At 42.1% G+C, this 20,814-nt stretch overlaps 1 protein-coding gene across 1 annotated transcript in view; it reads right to left on the reverse strand.

The window, feature by feature from the left end:
• Positions 1-3,309: 3,309 nt before the first annotated feature.
• Positions 3,310-20,814, reverse strand: part of LOC138677022 (patatin-like phospholipase domain-containing protein 6) — an 89,613-nt gene continuing 72,108 nt past the window's right edge. The window contains exons 15-35 of the mRNA XM_069766816.1: positions 19,110-19,187; positions 18,759-18,961; positions 17,574-17,705; positions 16,497-16,620; positions 15,558-15,671; positions 13,521-13,584; positions 12,128-12,238; positions 11,986-12,049; positions 11,684-11,852; positions 11,264-11,446; positions 10,916-11,034; positions 10,556-10,712; positions 10,199-10,315; positions 10,050-10,119; positions 9,853-9,969; positions 9,623-9,771; positions 7,602-7,754; positions 6,729-6,845; positions 6,489-6,615; positions 3,687-3,748; positions 3,310-3,607 (exon numbers count right to left, since the gene is read on the reverse strand). Of these exons, the coding sequence (XP_069622917.1) occupies positions 3,548-3,607; positions 3,687-3,748; positions 6,489-6,615; positions 6,729-6,845; positions 7,602-7,754; positions 9,623-9,771; positions 9,853-9,969; positions 10,050-10,119; positions 10,199-10,315; positions 10,556-10,712; positions 10,916-11,034; positions 11,264-11,446; positions 11,684-11,852; positions 11,986-12,049; positions 12,128-12,238; positions 13,521-13,584; positions 15,558-15,671; positions 16,497-16,620; positions 17,574-17,705; positions 18,759-18,961; positions 19,110-19,187 (2,490 nt within the window). The 3' untranslated portion in view covers positions 3,310-3,547. The remainder of the gene's footprint in view (positions 3,608-3,686; positions 3,749-6,488; positions 6,616-6,728; positions 6,846-7,601; positions 7,755-9,622; positions 9,772-9,852; positions 9,970-10,049; positions 10,120-10,198; positions 10,316-10,555; positions 10,713-10,915; positions 11,035-11,263; positions 11,447-11,683; positions 11,853-11,985; positions 12,050-12,127; positions 12,239-13,520; positions 13,585-15,557; positions 15,672-16,496; positions 16,621-17,573; positions 17,706-18,758; positions 18,962-19,109; positions 19,188-20,814) is intronic.

Consider the following 20,814-nt stretch of genomic DNA (forward strand, 5'->3'; position numbering starts at 1 on the left):
AACCCTGCATGGTTTAGTATGATGGTGAAGCAGTTCTAACCAGTGCAGCAATTCAAGTAACCAGACTCCGTGATCTTCTGGCCCCTCTCTGTGGCGGTATTCCCATGACACTTAAATCCTAAGAGTCTCAGGTGATACTAGTTTCATAACCATGCTGAAGACTTTAACAGATCTGTCTGTCGGTTTTTTATAGTTATGATTAAGAGTCGGATCAGCTCGAAACGCGTCAGAAAAAGTCTTCTATTGCTTCTACTGGATTTAAAAATAAACAACTATTGGCTTTTGAAACCACCGTGTGCTGGACTTCAAGCCATGATTGGACTTGATATTGAACTATATATTGTTTTGTATTGTCCAGCTTTGTCTGTGTAAGGATTTTTGCAGCCAAGCTGTATCTCTGGAGATGCAGATATACCCTCCATGTCTTTAGTCAGATGTGGAGATTTGTATTTTCTGTGGTGGATATTTTCTAGTGTTTTAATACTGACCGCATAGTACTCTGTCCTATTCTTTCTTTTTAGCTAGAAAGGCCTCCTTTGCTAAATCCTGATTTCAGTCTGCGTATGTCATTTCCCTCTCCTCTCACAGTCAATATTTGTGGGGGGCTGTCTATCCTTTGGGGATTTTCTCTGAGGCAAGATAGTTTTCCCGTTTCTATCTTTAGGGGAAGTTAGTCCTTAGGCTGTGTCGAGGTGTCTAGGGAGTGTTAGGTACATCCCACGGCTACTTCTAGTTGCGGTGCTAAGTTCAGGGTCTGCGGTCAGTACAGGTACCACCTTCTCCAGAGTACGTCACATGCTGCTCCTAGGCCACCAGATCATAACATGTTACATCCCTGGTACTGCCTATAATATAACAACAATACTGAAGACTTGTGGAGTAAATTCCATAGTCCTATATGAATCTGTAACAATATAAAGTGCCACAGTGCAAACCAACATAATCAATAACAGTCATCAAGCAGCTTACCCATACGAATGGATGATTCTCCATGTTCCACGCTTGTTACAGAGTCATATAGGACTATGGAATTTACTCCACAAGTCTTCAGTATTGTTGTTATATTATAGGCAGTACCAGGGATGTAACGCCATGTTGCCTTTGATGAGCCCCTGATGTGCCTAAACAGTGGAAACCCCCCACAAGTGACCACATTTTGGAAACTAGACCCCCTAAGGATCTTATCTAGATGTGTGATGAGCACTTTGAACCCTCAGGGGCTTCGCAGAAGTTTATAACACCCGGGCATGAAAATAAAAAATCATATTTTTTCCACAAACATGATCGTTTAGTCCCCAATTTTTTATTTTCCCAAAGGTAACAGGAGAAATTGTACTGCAAAAGTTGTTGTCCAATTTGTCCTGAGTACGCTGATACCCCATATGTGGGGGGAACCACTGTTTGGGCCCTAACTTTAGCCCCAACCCTAACCCTAACTTTAGCACCAACCCTAACCCTAACTTTAGCACCAACCCTAACTTTAGCCCCAACCCTAACCCTAACTTTAGCCCCAACCCTAGGCCTAACCTTAACTTTAGCCCCAACCCTAACCCTAACTTTAGCACCAACCCAAACCCTAGCCCTAACCCTAACTTTAGCCCCAACCCTAACCCTAACTTTAGCACCAACCCTAACCCTAGCCCTAACCCTAACTTTAGCCTCAACCCTAACCCTAACACCAACCCTAACCCTAACCCTAATTGGAAAATGGAAATACATAATTTTTTTTTATTTTATTGTTTTTCCCTAACTAAGGGGGTGATAAAAGGGGGTATTTATTATTTTTTCTATTTTGATCACTGTGATAGGATCTCACAGTGACCAAAATAAGACAAGAGGAAGAATCTTCCTCTGCTGGCCGGCACATCACGGCGGGCGCACTGCGCATGCGCCCGCCATTTTCTTCCCGGACGAAGAAGCTGGCAGCCAGAAGGGGACGCAGGAGGACCTAGGGACTCCGGTAAGTATAACAGGGTCCCCGATCCCCCTATTTTTCTGTCCACTGATGTGCGATCACATCAGAGGACAGAGAATGACACATTGCTTTTTTTTTGCGGTCACCAGTAAATGGTTAATTACCGACGAATGCAAAACAGGGGTTGGTAAAAAACGACCCTGATCATGTTCTTTGGGGTTTCGGCTACCCCCAGCAGCCGAGACCCTAAAGATCTGCCGGGTGCCAGCCAGCGGGTGCACTGCGCATGCGCCCGCATTTTTTTCCCGGAAAAAGATGGCGGCGCCCATTCGGAGCCACGTGAAGCATCGGGGGAGACGGTTGAGTATCGGGGGCGATCGAGGACCCCATTTCTCTGTCCTGTGATGTGAGATCTCATCGGAGGACAGAGAAATTAAATGGGAAATCGTGTTTTTTGGGGGTTTTTTGCGGCCGCCGGTAAAAGGTTAATTACCGGCGATCGCAACCCGGGGGTTGGTAAAAACCGACCCTAATCATGTTCTCTGGGGTCTCGGCTACCCTGGCAACTGAGACCCCAGAGAAAATCCGACTCTGGGGGCGCTATACACTTTTTTTAAGTACCCTTAGCTGCCGCCGTTAAAATGCGTATTGGCGGTCGTTAAGGGGTTAATATTAGCAAATTCTAAACAGTAACTAATTTATTAATAGACACATGCCTCTGGTGGATAAAGGTACATTTACAGATTAACCATGGACACTTTTGGAGCAAAAAGAGAAATGTCACAAATTTGGCACAATTTAAAATTAGAAAAGTAAATGAGGAACAATAACTCACAAAATTACTCATAGACAGTGTTGGAAATTGTTTGTAACTAAAGAAAGAAAACATATTTGGTATAATTTCTAAAAACAAAACCGAAAATCTGGTCTGGCGGCCCATAACAACCAATTAGAGCTTATCTTTCATATTTCAAACTATTCTAGAAAAATTAAAGCTGCAATGTGATTGGTTGCCCGCAATCTCATATTTGGAAAATGGTGGAGATTGCAACTTGGAAAAGTTAGGAAAAATACTAAACTGAGATGACATTACAACAAAAAATGTATCCATACTCGATAAAGTTAGAGTAAGGAAGGCATCAAGTCTACCAGGCCTTATGCAGAAGTCCATGGATTTCGATCCGATCTTTGACCACAATGCACGGAATGGCCGTGGGTCTCCCAACCGGAGCACGACAGCTTCATGTATTTTTATGAGGTTGTAACGCTCAGGGGTGGACACCCACGTCCAGTCGATACTCAAGCCGATTGGCACAAACGTCTGAATAAGCCTTCAGGGTGTGGCACTTCTCATGAAAGAACTAGAACAAAAAACTGATGAGGGGTGCTACTACGCTGGGTGGATACACGGAGTGTCTTTTTTTTATTATGCAGCTGTAAATTTTGTCATTTGGTATTATGTAAGAAATGCCTAAATTTATGTACAGAACACCTATATTCATGAAGCCGATAAATAAAGAAACACTCCTAACAATTGTCAAAGACAATTAGAAATCATCCAGTAGGGCATTTCTTATTCTCCCCAGCAGTACTCTGAAACCCAAAAACTTCTAAATCAGAGTGAAGGCCACTCTAACAATAAGGAAGACCAGATCCAAAAACTTGTTTAATCTTTAATGACTTCTCTTCATCCTGATATGTAAAAAAAAGAGAGTCAATCGGTGAAAATATGGTAACAACGTGCTCAAAATTTGTAGATAAAAATACTTACTGTCTCACAGGCTTCACTTCTGTACGTGGTATCAGGTTGGTCTCCGCTTAGCAGACATTCCTCTAACAAAATAAAGATGCATTTTATGGAAAGTTCAACCAAAATAAGATTTCTTAAATCATTACATAAACTAAATATTTTAGGCTACATTCCCACATTGAGTTTTTGGTGTGTTTTTTGCGCTAACCTATTTTACCTAATAGGTTCATAAAATCTGCAACATCAAAAACTCACCATAAGCTCACTGTGGGAAAGTAGCCTAGTGAAAACATCTTTATAATGACCACCCCCTGAAGTGTAGGGGAGGTCTTCTCAAAGAAGAGATCCATTTAAGTCACCTAATCACTGATCTAATTTAGTGGTCTCGGAAGTGTCACACAAAGATCAGAATTTGGAAAAGTCTCCCACCTGCTATGTGCAATTTATAAAATCATGATATGAAACAAAGGGGCCCTTAAGCTCCTTTATGCCACGTGTACACATTGAGTATTTGGTTATTTTTTTTGTACATCAGTATTTGTAAGCCAAAACCGTGGAACAGTCAGAGGAAATGTATAATAAATACAGAAGTGGTGACGTGTGTCTATCACCCACTCCTGGTTTTGGCTTACAAACACTGATGTAAAAAGCTCACCAAATACTCAATGTGTGCACATGGCCTTAGATCACTGAAAAGATTGAAAAGACGCCGGAGAATACATTTCAGGAAAAAGACCACCAGCGCTCTCCTGAAGAGTCATGCCTTGAAAATCTCGGCAGGTCCACCGGCATCTTAAAGATCCCTATATCCTTAATTTCCTACCCAAGGCGCTTAATCTCAAAGTTAACCGTTTACTACCCAAAATTCTGACCGAGACTTATGCTAGGCTTTCCCTTACTCTTGGTGGCGCAGTAGTCCTGGCTTTTACTTTGCATGAGCTATGGCCACCATAAAAAAATAATTGGGGAGCAGCACTCCTGGCCAACACTTTGCATGAACTACGGCAAGTATTTAAAAATTATCAGCGTACAGCGTCAGAACAAGTCCATTTTGAATGCTTTATACTGCAAAGTCTATGTCAGTCATACAAGGCCAACTAAAGCAGCTCTTCAGTGCAAAACCTCTGCAAACAGCAGCATAAGGTCTCATTCAGATGTCCGATTTTTGCGTACGAGTGCTAGTGGAGCGCCCCCAGACGCAGGGCCACGGGGTACTCGGTACCGGGCCTCTCTGTCTCGGTCCTGGGGTTGTCACGGTGGCTAGACCCGGTCCGTGACCCTGCTAAGGGGCGTCCAATGAAAGGTGGTGAAAGTTTGTCAAGGGTTCATGACGCCAACTGTGGTATTCAGTCAGGGTGACCGACGCTGCTCAGGGGTCCACTGGGGTGATGTTATGGCAGCTTGATGGTATACCTTCCCACAGGTGAAGTGCTTCCCTAGGGATTCCCAGTAGTGTAGATGGTGATGATGTGAGGTGCGGTCAATAACGAGGACACAAAGGGTGCAGTCTCTTTACCTCTTTACTGAAGACTTCAGGATCCGCAATCCAGAGCACTGCTAACAGGGATGGCTGAGACCGGCCAGTCCGAAGGCACATCCAGAGTTCCCTTTGCAGGTGGAAATCAATGCCTACCTACTAGTGCCTGTGTGTTGTAGTCCTTCCCTGCTGAGCACCACGGGATAGTCCTCACAACTGTCGTACTTGTTCTGATGTTCTTTCTCTCTCCGTCCCCCAAATGATATGGCTAGGACGCACCCATATGACAGGTGGGCCTGGAGTTATTCTGGGACCCTAGAGACGCCCCTCTCCCACGATTGCCTCCTATGTCTGCTTAGGTGATTTGGGTGAGACAGCCAACCTATAATTAACTGTCCTGCTGCTGTTTGAAGTAATGCTTGAAGTCTGTTACTTCCTCGGCGTTCCGGCCACCGGCTACGCGCCTCAGTAGGATGTTGCCGATCTCGAGGCACGACTCCTACTGGTTCTATCGCCTTTTTGCTGTGATCTTGTTTCTCACTTCTCCACAATATACTTCGCTTTGTGTCCTTCCTTAAGATGCCACCGCAAGGTAGTGCAGGCGCGGCTCCGTAACGATCTGTCCTTTTCGCTAGGTCCCTGCCAGGATCCCACCCCTGACAGGTCCTCCCTGGAACTCTCCCAGGCTGCTTTCTAACTAACTTCCTATCCAACCCCCAGTTTTACCCAAGTGTGAGGAGTGGCCTAATACATAGAGCCCTTTGCTCCCCCTGGTGGCCGGAGTGTGAAGTGTAGTGTGTGACTGTGATACCTGGTCAGGTGAACTCCTTTGGTGCAATCAGACGTAACATCATTCCCCTTAGTGGCGGAGCAACATTACTGCAATGACCAGGACTCTGGGGCGCTGCACTAGCTGCGATTTTCAGGGATAGCACTGTGACAGTCTATGGGGCCATTTAGATGTCGATGATCGAAAATCGTGGAGACATGTCCGATTTTGATCTGAAGGTCTGATAAAATTCGGCAATGCAAGTCAATGGGTCAGTGAAAAAAAATCTGACTGCACTTGGATGACATAAGAGCACGGTTCGATTTTCATGGACTGTCAGCATGGAGAATGTGGAGAATTTTTTTTTATTTCTCTACTTATGAGAAAATCCGATGACAATTGGACCACTCTCTGATCAGAATAATCTTTCCATTTTTCTTGTATATGGAAAAATCGTACGTCTGTATGAGGCCTAAATCTCAGTATCAAAAGCTGCATGACAAAGAATTGAGTCGGGAGAGACATACGAGAAGACTGCATATTTCTCACAGATCTTTATATATATTTGCATATGTACCTGCGTAATGTCTAACATAGTCTCGATCATCTGACATTTGCTGTTCTTGATGAATGTATCGGCTGCTGGTAGGTTCAATGCGAGACACAATTTCAGCCAGATCGGTGAAACCTGGGACCGTGCCGGCCTATATATGTGGAGAGAAACCATGTGAGGCATCACAACGCTCTACTGTAACACATAGAGGATATAGGTAATTAGCCGGTACTCTGAGATATGAATTAGTGATGTCCCACTTACACCACCCTCCTGACGGTCATCTAAGTCAGGGGTGCTGTGGTCTTGCAGCATCTTGACAATGACGTCTCCTCGATGCCACTCTGTAAATATAAGCTTCCCATAGTCGTATCCAATATCCTGCATAGTACATAATAGATGAGACATTAAGGACAGATGAAAATATAAGAAATGTGATGTGAAGACAGTGTCGGACTGCCGTGCCAAGGACCCACCAGTAACATTAACTCCAGGGCCCCACTTTTCAGCTACATGCAAATATGAATTTATCCTCATTCACAAACTTCTATAGCAATACTCATATAAGAGGGTGGTGGCCAGGAACCGACAGGGAGCAAAATTTAGTCCTGGCATGTGAAAGCACATAGGCCCATGTTGTTCCTCTCCCCTGATGCTTCGTCTCAGCTGCACCCCGACGACGCTGATACTGTTAACAGCATAGCAGATAATGCGGCTCATGACTGGAGCAGCCCATCTGGCATTTGCCAGAATTGCCAGATGGCCAGTCCGGCCCTGGTTGTGGCTCATATCTGCACAAGGGCCACCGGAGGATTCTCCTTTTCTTCTGTGGGCCAGTTCGACCTTATATGAAGATAAGGGATGACTTACAAATAATTATAAGATGGAAATTCCCCATGATTAGTACTGACAGCCGGAGTTTATTTTAGAAGCTGCACTTTTATAATGGACATATTAACCTTTATCGCATAGGGAGTCCCAACAGTGGGAACCACAGTGCAAGAGAACAAAGTGAACTTTCATATAAGAATAGATGTGTTGGCATATAGCGCTATAGTCAATATTAAGCTGTGTAATTTTGGGCCTGTATATACATGCTGGCATATAATATAAAGATCCTTGATGTGGCCGACTTACATATACTTCCTGGAAGCGACGGAATTCTGAGGTGGAGAAGCGCTGCACTGGAGGGGACAGATATTCACAGTATCCACTGAGCTTCACCATCTCGAGCTGCCGCACACAAGAGACATAGGACAAGCGGGACTGCAGCTCTGCCATGTCTGGGATCTAGTCATTTCAGACATAGAAACATTACAATGTACAGCGAAGCCTTAGATTCTGTCCAGAAAATGTCATCACTGGCCGGTTATGGTCTACCGGACATGTTGTTTTGGTCTTCAATAGAAGATAAAACATTTTTTAATAATTGCTTGAAGAACAAGCTTCACCAATACTGTTATTATTCATTTGTTTCCTAATTATCATCAAACGGGCAGCACGGTGGCTCAGTGGTTAGCACTGCAGCCTGGAGTCCTGGGTTCAAACCTCACCAAGGACAACATCTGCAAGGAGTTTGTATGTTCTCCCCGTATTTGTGTGAGTTTCCTCGGGGTTTTCCAGTTTTCTACCACACTCCAAAGACATACTGATAGGGAGATTAGATTGTGAGTACCAATGGGGACAGTGGTCATAATGTCTGAAAAATGCTGCGTAATATGATGATCCTATATACCTAAACCATAATAATCAAATGTACTGGCCATAAACTATGGCCATTATTAAACAAGATAGTTATAACCTTCTAAAGATGTCCCTTGGACTATAAAGAAAGTGTAATGAAAAGCGCTGCAAGGCTGTAGTAGTGCGTACTACCTGAAAATAGTCAGAGGGGCGGTCCTCATCCCAACCAGAGTCATGCAGTCCTGACATTACAGAGCAGCTCTCCCAGCATCTGTGGCACACGGAGTGAACTGAAGGGGACTGGTCTCAGTTTTATCTGTACTAGCTCCTGTGGTGGATGTCATGGGAGCTGGATTGTAACATCAGGATGGCATGACTCACGAGGAGTCTGGGACCGCCCCCTTGACTTAGACTTTTACAGGTAGCCCAACTTTATTTTTTCTCTTTATGCTCCACGTCCCATTTCAAAGAGTAACATGAATACAAATCTATGACCATCCTGTATAACACAATATCTGCAGTTTAGGAATGTTACACTTAATGACAGGTACATTTTACAAAAACTCAAAACGCCCTAAAGGATCAAAATAGGCACAAGACATAGGTCTAAAAGCTGATAATATTGTAATTTTTAAAGTAAATGATAAAGCACTAATAGCAAAATCTCTATGCCTAGACCTATTAGAAAAATCTAGTACAAAACAAAATATATTTCTTCACCACAAGGTACTAAATTATTCTAAACCTTATATTTTCTGAATTATTGAATGTGTTCTGATGCCACGTGAATCATCATTAGGCTGGTCCTATGGATAGCCCATTCAAATAGACCTATTGTCAGGACTCAAACCCAGCAGCTCTTGTGCACCAGGCGGCATCTCTTCCCTATGAGCTTTTAAGTTCAGTGGACAGTTCCTTGCTGACCCAGATACTATTACCAGTGTTGTTTCTGATTGGCTCCACCCTGAGTTCCTGATTAGCTCCACCCTTAGTTCATGATTGGCTCCATCTTGAGCTCCTGATTGGATGCACCCTGTAATCTCCTGATTGAACACCCTACTTAAACCTAGCTTTTTACTTCCTTCCTTGCGAGATTATTGAGCTCCCAGCCTTTAGTCAAGCTCTCCTTTCATCTGCTGCTTCATCCAAGATTATACTGCAGATACCATGTACCGACCTCTGGTGATTCCTGACCACAACCTGCTGATCCTTTAACAATATAAGTGCTACCATGTACGAACCTCTGGCTATTCCTGACTACACTACCTGCTGGTGCTGCCCCTAGTGGTTGCAATATACTACTCCAACCCAGGTCAGTCCATAACACCTATAGACTGTCCGATCGGAATATTTCTGGTTTTAGATTTTATGATTATGTAGGATACTTTATTTTAAGTGATACTTTCTTGTTCTTATAGTTTTGCAAAAGCCACCTCTTGAATTTTACCACTATTGGCTACCCAATAATAATTTACCTTCACTTTGGTTCCCCAAGGGTTGATACGATTCCAGAGAAGCCACCAGCCTGATAGACTGTCTCCATAATTATATGTATTCCATTCCTCTTGCTGGCCAACATCTACTGCAAGAACTGTGCGTGCCCCCATAGAACGAGCCACATCGGCTAGGATCCAAAGAAATCAAAAACTTAAATTTAAAAACTGAAGGATAACTTTTAAATATTTGCCTCAAATTTGCTTCTTACCTGGAAGATTATTGACATAGCATCCATCCAATAAGAGGTGGTCATCTACTGGGTCGCACAGAGGAGGAAGATAAGGCATGTAGGAGGTGGTGGCTCGAATGTAGCGCCAAAGTATGCCTAGAGGGTGATTACAAAATATATTTTTTTGCTATTTCTATCAAATATACAGCACAGCATGTGGTAGAACCAACTCAGACCTTCTCGGTGAACCCTCATTGAAGAAGAACTGATATCTGTTGTGATACAAAAATATGGCAACCACAGATCCTAATGTAAAAAAAAAGTTATGTTAGAAGAAGCATACAATAAAGTCTATGAAATGAAATCCAAACAAAAAATATTTTACTTGGATTTGCCGCTGCCCAAAGAGGTGAATCAATGTTGTATTGAATCTAGATCCCGATAACAGGGAGGTGATTGGGTAGGTAAGATCCAGAGCTGTCCTTGGCAAAGAAGACATCATCTGGTGCATAAAAAGACATAAAAGGAATAAGGAAGAACTATAATTAGAACTATGACTAGAGCTAAAGCATAGGAAAAAAATCATGAAAGATTTGGATTTCTAGGTCTCTGATATGAGGCATATGATGCTCATGTCAATTTATACAATTAGCAGGATACTAGATAGTTTGAGGTTTTCATCTCCTTCATAAATACTCCTCTGTATGAAAGTTAAGCCAATGATTGATACAAAAGTGTTTACCTGTGCCCACATGCTGGTTCTATCTTTAGTTCTGCTCCCATCAAGTTCTTCGGCATATACACCACCAACCAAGGCCCCCATGGAAGTTCCGCCCACCATGTCCACTGGAATTCCTGCCTCTTCCAAAGCCTTAATGATGCCTACATGAGCAAACCCTCTGAAAACCAGAGTAAATCTATGAATCAGCATCTTTCAACCACAGTTCTCAAAGAACCTCATCAGGTTTTGGTTTGGGAATTTTGTAAAGATCACAGAAGATGATAGAAAACTCATCACCAAAACATGATCAGTAGGGGTTACTTGAGAACTGGCCTACAGAAAGCCACACAAAGCAGTAAAAATGTAGACTGATTCACTAACCTGGCTCCACCACCACCTAATACTAAAGCAATGGCATTTCCTGTTAGAGTTCGAGCAAGTCGGGAGAAGTCACTATGACAGTCAACTTGGTTCTTCAGGATTTTGGAGTAGAATTCCAGCTGTAAGATAATTTTGCTAAACTTGAAATTTACGATTTCTATATTTTTATACTTGTGAACCTCATCGGTATAATCTAAAAACACAAAATGATGCATATATATTCCTAATCTTTAAAATATAACAAATATAAAAACTCATTTTTTAAACCATCTCCTAGAACCATCACTAATAAAGTCTACAAAGATTCATCTCTACTATTTTAGTCATTTTTAACTAATTTACTCTTACCATTCTATGTGGTGGTCTCTTTATAAACAACCTCTTTGGGCCTCGAATATGAAAATGTCCTGAAACCCATGTCCTCAGTTTCAACCATTCCACTGTTCCTGAAGGAGAAGGTCCATCCATTCGGTGGAGGAGAACAAGCTGTTTGAGAGCTCTAACAGGAGAATTCTCAAGGAACTTTTCTAGCTAGAGATCAACAAGAACATTAGATCTAAGCCATTAGCAATGATGATTACAAAATAGAATATGGAAAGCTAAATTCCAAGTCCAGCTAACTATACAATAGTACTAGAATTAGGATCAATACAAAATGGTTGATAAATGAACTCTAGAAATAATGGGGAAGTTCTGCCAAAGAAATACATTCATATCTATAGCTCTGGTGTAAGAATAGTAGTCAAATAACCCTTGTTATGCTCTCACCTCACCCAATGTTGGCTCTTCTTCTCCTAATCCCACTAGTAAAATACAGTCGGCTTGACGGATGCAGCGTATGGTCCATGGTGTGAGTGAAAACTCCGTTTGGTATAGGACAATACGATGAAGGTCTTCTTGTTGAGCTAGCCAGGTAGACAACTGACACTCATGGGTGCTACAGCAAAGCGTAATTATATATAACTGAAGGGTATCTTACTTTTACCCCATCACCACACCACATCAAGTTTAACACCAACAAACAAGTTCTTTGTACACTTGAAACTAAGCTACGAAGGAACCCCACAAACCTTTCTAAGGCATAGGCTCCAAGCCGCGCCCTGATGATGTCACTTGTAAGAACCAGAGTTGGTCCTAAAAGAGACAAATCATTAATCTATTAACTATGACCACCATGAGTTTTATTAACCACTCACCTGCCGAGAGTCTTACCAATGGTATTCATTGCATGTTTGAGCTCAAGGGTGAATGCAGTGAGAGGAACATTGCTGCTACAGGGTAAAACGCATACAGTACCAAGATTGTTGGCAACACTACCAGGATCTAAAAAGGAGAAAGAAGAAGGACTTTATCAGCTTCTTATGGGTCCTCAACCTTTTGTATCATCTCCTAAGAGTCAAAGGTCTTGTATATATGCATTTTTTGTGTTCCCCGTATTAGCAAAATATATAATCTGTCTCTCCAGCAACTCAGAAATAATATTAGGTATAATGCTTCCAGTGGCCACCTTAAAAATTTTGAATGGTGAAGACCATCTTTCACTTGGCTAAAAGGAACAAATTGATGTTCTTGTACACCAACATATAGAGAAAACAATGGGGCAAATTCATTAACCAAAATTCCTGAAAAATTCTGGTTCAAATTGTGCCAATCAATGACTTTTTACATGTTCTTACACCTCTTGACAATTTTGATCATTAAATTCTGTTGTTGTTGTTTTCGTCCTCCACACATTATGAATTGTATGGCCAGATGAAAGGAAAGTTCAAGTATTAGATATGGTCACACTTTTAAGGAAATTTTGACAAGGATATTAATTTGATTGTTTAACTTTTCGATAGGTTCTACATGTGTGAATCCAGTTTATCCACATATTTAGACAATCCACCAAAATTAGAAAAAATATTGCCCTATAGACAATATTTATTATGGATGATTGCAACGGGTTTGATAACTGGTACATCTATGATAACAAGAAGGATGGTCCCAAAGTCCCCTGTGTGAAGGTAATAATAGTGACCACTGAATGAATGAATGGAGCTCATTGTGTGGCGCCCCTGAGGTCTGGTCACCACAGAGGTACTGCACCTCATCCAGAGGTGTTTGACTCTGCTCTCGGGTAAGGAGGGGGCACTACCCAGGGCCCACACACTTGCATCCAACATCACATCACCTTAGCCTGGCAAGCTTCAATTGACCTTTTATTGGATGCCCAGGGCCACGGACCTGGACACTGCTGCCATGATATATCCCCCTAAAGAACTGACTGACCCGGCCTGAGTACCCCACGGTCCTAGCGGGTGCTCCAATTGTCCTTGAGAATGAAGGAGACACATATGTGCTTCTTAATTGACGCTGGGAGACCCAGAAGTTGGACTCTCAGTGCTTAGATCTCCACCTCCAGCGTTGTAACAGTTATTCCTTATCCTATACATAGATGATAAATGTTTGCGGGAAAACCCCTTCAAGATGATCATAGGGTCTCATAGGGACCCCCAGCAATCAGCTACTGCTGCATTTAGGGAACAGTGAAAGGCTAATTCTACTACTTTCTCCAACCAGTCTACTTTTCGAGAAAAAAAATAATTTCTACCCATCTGCTCACCTTGTGGTTGCTGTAAGTTTCCCAGGATTTTGTGGCTTAAAATATGAATTAGTCTGGTCACCACCTACAAAATGAATTCAGGATAGAACAAAAACAAAAATGTTAAGAAAAAATCGCCCAAAGGTAAAAATAAAGAATTGTGAAGCACCCAGTACAAATTATCACAGTTCACAGGGTGTCATACAGACACTGTTTTTTCCACTGTATTTTTTGTCCAGAATATCTGCAGCATTTAACAGCTCAAGTAACGTGGATGTGATTTCGTAAAAACTCCTGCTCATGGTGCATTTAAAAATGCTGTTGAACTGTGCATTTTTGCTGCATTTGCTGTAGTCCTCCATGGGAAGACCGAAAACATGTATGAAAAAATGTGTTTAAGTTCAGAATTTTAGCTCTAAAAATACACAAAACCTTCTGTGTCAAATCTGCACCAAAAAAGAGGCCGTCAAGTTGGACCCATAACTATTCCCAGACAAGGATGAAGTATGATAAATTACATTGCTCCATCCTTTTGTTCATAGAGGAGATTAGTTTAGGCAGCGGTGCCTTTCAGTAGCTTATCACTAGTTTCCCCCTAGCCATTCTTTTTTCACTACCTCACTTGAAGGAAACTGATGTAACAGAGCTGGATACGCATTCGTTGTTGTGCCGGACCATTCATGGAGCCACATCGAAAAATTTTGCATGTTACCTTTTTCTCTGATCTGGTTCTATATTTTTGCAATGGAAACTGGTAAAAAAAAAAGCCCGATTGCATCGGTTCTAACCTTAATTGATCCTGATGCTACTGATAAATAGAAACATTGCTTTTTGCATGTGAGAGTGAGGAGACTTATAGGCCATGCATGTTCATCTGGAAAATTAAATATGTAAATTGTCTCTTCAGAGAGGAAAATGACTTGAACTCTAGTGCCATCTATTGGAAGTAGCGATCCTAAAAGTCAATATCGACCCTTCAATGAACCTTGCTATACGACTTAGGGTCACTCTCCACGAGGAGAAATGTTACCCCTTATACCCTAGTTCAGATCCTCTCACCTAGCCAAATTAGCTCTCTTACCTTGCACTGACGAGAGGCAATCAACCCGAAACACCGTCTGCAAATTGAGATTCTGGTTTGGCTTTTATCCTAAGTTATATGGCAAGGCTCATACTGAAGGGTCTATATTGGCTTTTAGGATTGCTACTTCCAATAGGTGGCGCTAGAGTTCAAGTCCTCTTCCTCTCTGAAGAGGCAATTTGCCTATGTAAAAGTGTCCAACCAGGTCAGGATAAATAGTGGTTGGAAGAGCAATCATTCATCTTACTGCTATTCTTGGTATATGGAGCTCAAGTTGACTCAAGTTGCTTTTTAGAAGACTATCGCTCCCTGGGAGTGATCGGATGCATTCCATTGGTTAGTGGGTTGGGCAATGAGCAAGTCCGTGGGTGGATCCATGAGGTCATCAGGGTGAGTTGGTCCATGAGGTCATCAAGGTGGGCGTCACTGTGGGTGGATCCATGAGGTCATCAGGGTGGGTGTCATCTTGGATACAAGCACATGACTCTGATACAGGAAATGGCAGCCAATCTCAGTGTCTCACTTTGGTCTGAGAAAGCTTATGTAAGGTTAAACAATACACGTTATGGGTCGCTTCTCTCAATCTCTTATGTCTTGAGGTTAATTAAGTTATTTGATCTTATGGCTCTCCTCAACACCACTAGCCCGAAATTTGCACTCTCTAATGCAGCAAACAGAGGCAGCATCAGAAGAGCAAAGGGCTACTGAAGCAGAAAAGACCCTTAGTGTTTACAAGATCTGTTGGAAACAGCTTGTAAGTCTAGGAGACCGGCCACTGCTGATAAACTACAGAGGTGGTCAGTAATATAGCCACCAAGCAGCACACAATAAAACTGAAAATCCTTCTGATCTTGAGAATGGAGAGGATTTGTAATAAGAGTTAAATTGTAAATGTACAAGTTTTCACGTGTCCTTTTGTAATTTTACCCATTTAAATACTTGAGAAAAGCCCTTTAATTGAAGCCGAATGTCGTCACCTGCGGGTATCTCCTTTTGATGTAAGACAAAGCCCCATCCGGCAGTTTTGCCAGTTCAGAATCTCGTACTGCATGGACCGACGTTGCTCGGGGTCGATGGGTTAAAGCCTCAACCTGAAATTATAGTTAAGAGAAAAGTGTCTTATAGTTGAAGTAAAGGTACCGTCACACTGAACGATATCGCTAGCGATCTGTGACGTTGCAGCGTCCTGGCTAGCGAGATCATTCAGTTTGACAGGCAGCAGCGATCAGGATCCTGCTGTGCCATGGTTGGTCGGCGCAGAAAGTCCAGAACTTTATTTTGTCGCTGGACTCCCGCAGACATCACTGAATTGGCGTGTGTGACGCCGATTCAGCGATGTCTTCACTGGTAACCAGGGTAAACATCGGGTTACTAAGCGCAGGGCCGCGCTTAGTAACCCGATGTTTACCCTGGTTACCAGCGTAAACGTAAAAAAACAAACACTACATCCTTACCTTCCGCTGTCTGTCCTCCGGTGCTGTGCTTCTCTGCACTGTGAGTGCCGGCCAGCCGGAAAGCAGAGCACAGCAGTGACGTCACCGCTGTGCTTTCCGGCTGATACTCACAGTCAGTGCAGAGAAGCACAGCGCCGGGGGACAGACACCGGAATGTAAGTATGTAGTGTTTGTTTTTTTACGTTTACGCTGGTAACCAGGGTAAACATTGGGTTACTAAGCATGGCCCTGCGCTTAGTAACCCGATGTTTACCCTGGTTACCAGGGGACCGGCATCATTGGTCGCTGGAGAGCTGTCTGTGTGACAGCTCTCCAGCGATCATACAGTGACGCTGCAGCGATCGGGATCGTTGTCTGGATCGCTGCAGCGTCGCTTAATGTGACGGTACCTTAAGAGGTTATTCAAGCATATAAGTCCACTTCTTTGTTAGCGGCATTAATTACAGAGCCTCTAAGTCTTACCATGCCAATCAGTTCCCCTCGTCCATGCTCCCCCACCACATGTGTCTTCCCTTCTGGATCCGGAATCACTGAGCGAAGGCGACCATTCAATGTAATGTATGTGGAGTCTGAAGGATCCCCCTTACTATAGAAGACACATTGGTTATTAGAATAAAAGTATAGTGAAAAACAAAGACTGCATCGCAATCTGTATTAAAAAGAAAAATCTTGCACGTTTTCAGGAAATGCACATGTACATTAGTCGCAATAAATAGACTCTGAGCCCATTTTTTGCAACAAAGCATCTAATGAGCATGTGCTGTGACATCACCTATAGTGAACGGCTGATCCTGTGTTATCAGCTGTGTATAGAGGAGTTATCTGTCATTGTAATCCTGCCTCTGCTGATAAAGAAACTGCTGTAAACTCTTCCTGAAATGAGTCTAAAATAACCCCAGTGGCCAGTGTGAGAATTGCAAGCTTAGTAATTGTGATATAAATAATGATCACAACAATATGAAAAAATAATTTACAAAAATATGTATGTTCCATAAAAACCTGATTTAAACAGTGGATTATTTTCTGTTCTTTATGGAGTCCAATTTTTTGCTAAAATGTTCTTTTATCAAGTAACAGCCTAGTGAGGCACAAGTATGTAGATTATGAGTGTAATGTGTATGCATGTATGTGTGCCTATACCTGTGTACAATATAAATGTACTATGTATGTGTATAGAATAATGCTCCTTATGTGTATGGTATAGAGCTACTAGTGTTGGTATAGTAGTACAATTATGTACAGTATAGCTGTACTATGTATGTGTACTGTATAACAGTACTAGTGATATGTGTGGGATAGCGGTACAATTATTGTGTAAAGCGTTACTATTTATGTTTATGATAAAATGGTCCTGTTCATGTGTATAGCATATCAGTAATATTGCTGTGTATGATATATCCTTGTGTGTGGTATAGCAGCACTATGTAGCTGCACAGTACTGTATATTATTTATGTGCAAATGGGAACCCACTTTAACACTTTAGGGACTACTGAGCAAATGAAAGCTGAGCTATGGCTGTCCTCTGATTTTACGCTCACCTGTAAAGTTCTTTGCCAGCCTCCACCCCTATCCAATCAATGGCAAAATCCACCTGCCTCACAAATGGAGAGACACGACGAGCAACAGAATGTGCCACAGAGAGAAGAACATGGGGATGGGAACGGAGAATCCTAAAACATAGAGCGGTGGAACTGATCATTGAGACCTCGGCTCGTAACAGGATTAAACTTGCAGAATTTCTGACTTTAATCATTCTAAAACAATATCAATTGATGGAGACATAGAAATCAACGAATATCTGTGTGCATACGTCTATTAGGAAAGTAGGAACATTTCCAAGTCAAATACAGTGCTCAACATAAATGAGTACACCTCATCAGATTTGTCAGAATGCCTTTAGTTTCCTTTCAGAATCAACATTTTCTATGGGATAAAATACCACAATATACTTCCACAAATGTGGTCCATTTATGGCAAGTAAGATTTGTTACTTTACACACCTAGAAATTAGTAATTTTCCTAATAAATTTATTCAAGACAATGTTGCAAAAATGAGAACAGCCCAAAGAACGTTTTGGAGCAAAGATGAGGTTTAGACTACAAAATTCTAAGTAACAAGAATTTAACCACAGGTAACTGTAATTATTCATTAAACAGGTGTCCAGCAGACAGTTGATTATAAAAGGTTCTTCTTTAATAAAGAAAAACCTCTTCCCATTTCATGCTGTCAGCAATGGCACCACATGGAAGAGAAATGACACAAGACCTGAGAAAGAAATTAATTTCTTTACACTAGGAAGATGAATGTTAAACTAAGCTCAGCAAAGCTTTACTAATGAGTCAGAATACTGTAGACAAAAATTATGCAAAAAGTTAACAAGCATGGAACGGCATCTCACAGAGACGTACAGGGAGGCCATGAAAGTCAACACTAAACAGGAGCATCGTCTGATGAAAAAAAATTGTAGAAAATTGATATGTAATTTCACTGGTTAGCTAAAAAAGTAAGAAGACAAAACTGAGTTTTTTTTAGAAAACTTGGTGCTGTCCTTATCAATCATACCATGCTTATGTGAAAAAGTTATCATCATGCTGAGCTCTGTAGTTTCTTCAAAATAAATGCAACAGGTAATCAAGTGAGAAAAAATAAATCTTTCAGGAAATTTTGTGTGTAAAATACTAAAAGACAAGCAAGCAACAGACAAGATTGTGATGAAACTGACTGGTAAAAGTGAGTGCGACTCAGGCAAAGGTAGGAGGTGTCTTCTACAGCTCTAACGGTGAAGATCAGAGGTTCTCCTGTAAGTACAGTCAGCTGTCCAATCATCTCACCAGGTGCTGTCACAAAGATACAAGAGTCCTCTCGGCCTGTGACTCCTTGATAAATATGGAGGCGGCCTGAGAGGACATAGTGGAGCCCAACATCCTAGAAAGAGGAAAGAAGAGGTCGTAAGGAAACCTGAGATGTCAAACATACCAGGGACCGTCAAATATAGACCCGATATTTGATACATGAATAGGAAGGAATACATGATAGTATAACAGAAAGAGATGGAGCTTTCTCCATAACCAACCTGTTCTCCTTTCCGTGCAATAAAGGTCTCGGCCTTTACATGATGAAGTGACACCTTATTCTCCAGTGATGAGGGATCCTGTAAACAATATATCAAGGGTTAATACTGAGCAAGACATAGACAGATTGGATAGCACTGCTATTAGATAATGTTATGTATGGAGCTGCTATTTGGCCTCTGTGTGGTGGCAGTATTTGAACACTTTATGGTGGTTTTATGTGGCACTACTATTTGTGCATTGTTAGTGTTATTTGGACAATACTTACAACTAATATTTAGGTTCTATACTTTATGGTATGCTTAGACATTGTTTAGTACGGTCGGCACTGTAAGGAAGGAGTTAATGTCTTCAGGCCTATTTGTTGTGAATTCTGCTTTTGGGCTCCCTCCGGTGGTTGTAGATGGTAATGCAGTTGTGCCTGGACTGCAGGATTGGACAGGTGTATCTGCTAATTGCAAAGCTGACTGGGGTATTTAGCTTTGCAGGACTCATTAGTCCCTGCCAGTTGTCAATGTTCTATTGCCAGTAATGGTTCTCTCCTGGCCTCTCCTGCCTGCTGCCATTTCAGCTAAAGATAAGTGTCTTATTCTTTTCCTTAGGCTCACAGGCTGTGTGTCTATTTTTTCGTGCGGTTTATAGTGTCTATTTTGTTCCAGCTTCGACTGTCCTGTTGTTTTCTCAGTCTGGCTGGATTCGCTGGAGTTGCAGATATACTCTCCACACCTTTAGTTAGGTGGTGGATTTTTTGTATTTTTCTGCTGTGGATATTTTGTAGATTTTGTGCTGACCGCTCAGTATCCTGTACTATACTTCCCTATCTAGGTAGAAGTTGCCTCCTTTGCTAAATCTGTTTTCCGCCTGCGTGTGTCTTTTCCTCTCCTACTCACCGTCATTATTTGTGGGGGGCTGCCTATAGTTTGGGGGTCTACTCTGAGGCAAGTCAGTTTTCCTATGTTCTATCTTTAGGGATAATTAGTCCTCCGGCTGTGTCGAGGTGTCTAGGTCTGGATAGGCACACCCCACGGCTACTTCTAGTGTCTGTGATAAGTTTAGGGTTAGCGGTCTGTATAGTTACCACTACTCCAGCAAAGGTTTTTTCATGTTGTTCCAAGGCCGCCTGATCATAACACCTATTACATTTCACAGACAGGGCTCGTGCAGACATTCGTACTTTCGGTCTGAGTGCAATCCAACAAAACATTATTATATGGGGCTGTGCACATGTCCCAATTTTTTCCTCAGGCAGCATGCACAATTTGCATTCACTATTCAGATCACACTCAGCCATACATGTCAATGAGTCTGTGGAATCCATCAGCCCACACTTGGATAACATCAGGGTGCACTGCGATTTTCGCTGACTGACAGAATGGAGAAGATGGAGAAATTGTTTTTCCATCTTCTCCACATGTAAAGAAAATCAGATCATACGCCGATCAAACCCTGATCAAAATTTGATCATAATGTGATTAGCATAATTGGCCCGATTCTCTCAGATGAGAGAAAATGCGGTGGTGTGACCCTAGCCTAAGGATATCGTAGTGTTCATGAAAATACTAGAACAAAGAACTGGTGAGGCGTGTGACTAAGCTGGGTGGACACAGGGAGTGTCTTTTACTTACCGTAATTTGCAGATATGAATTTTACTATTTGCCATCATGTCTGAACCTGGTAAACCTATGTGCAGAATGCCTATACTCATGA

Source organism: Ranitomeya imitator, chromosome 4 (genome assembly GCF_032444005.1).
Source record: "Ranitomeya imitator isolate aRanImi1 chromosome 4, aRanImi1.pri, whole genome shotgun sequence".
NCBI classification, from domain to species: Eukaryota; Metazoa; Chordata; class Amphibia; order Anura; family Dendrobatidae; genus Ranitomeya; species Ranitomeya imitator.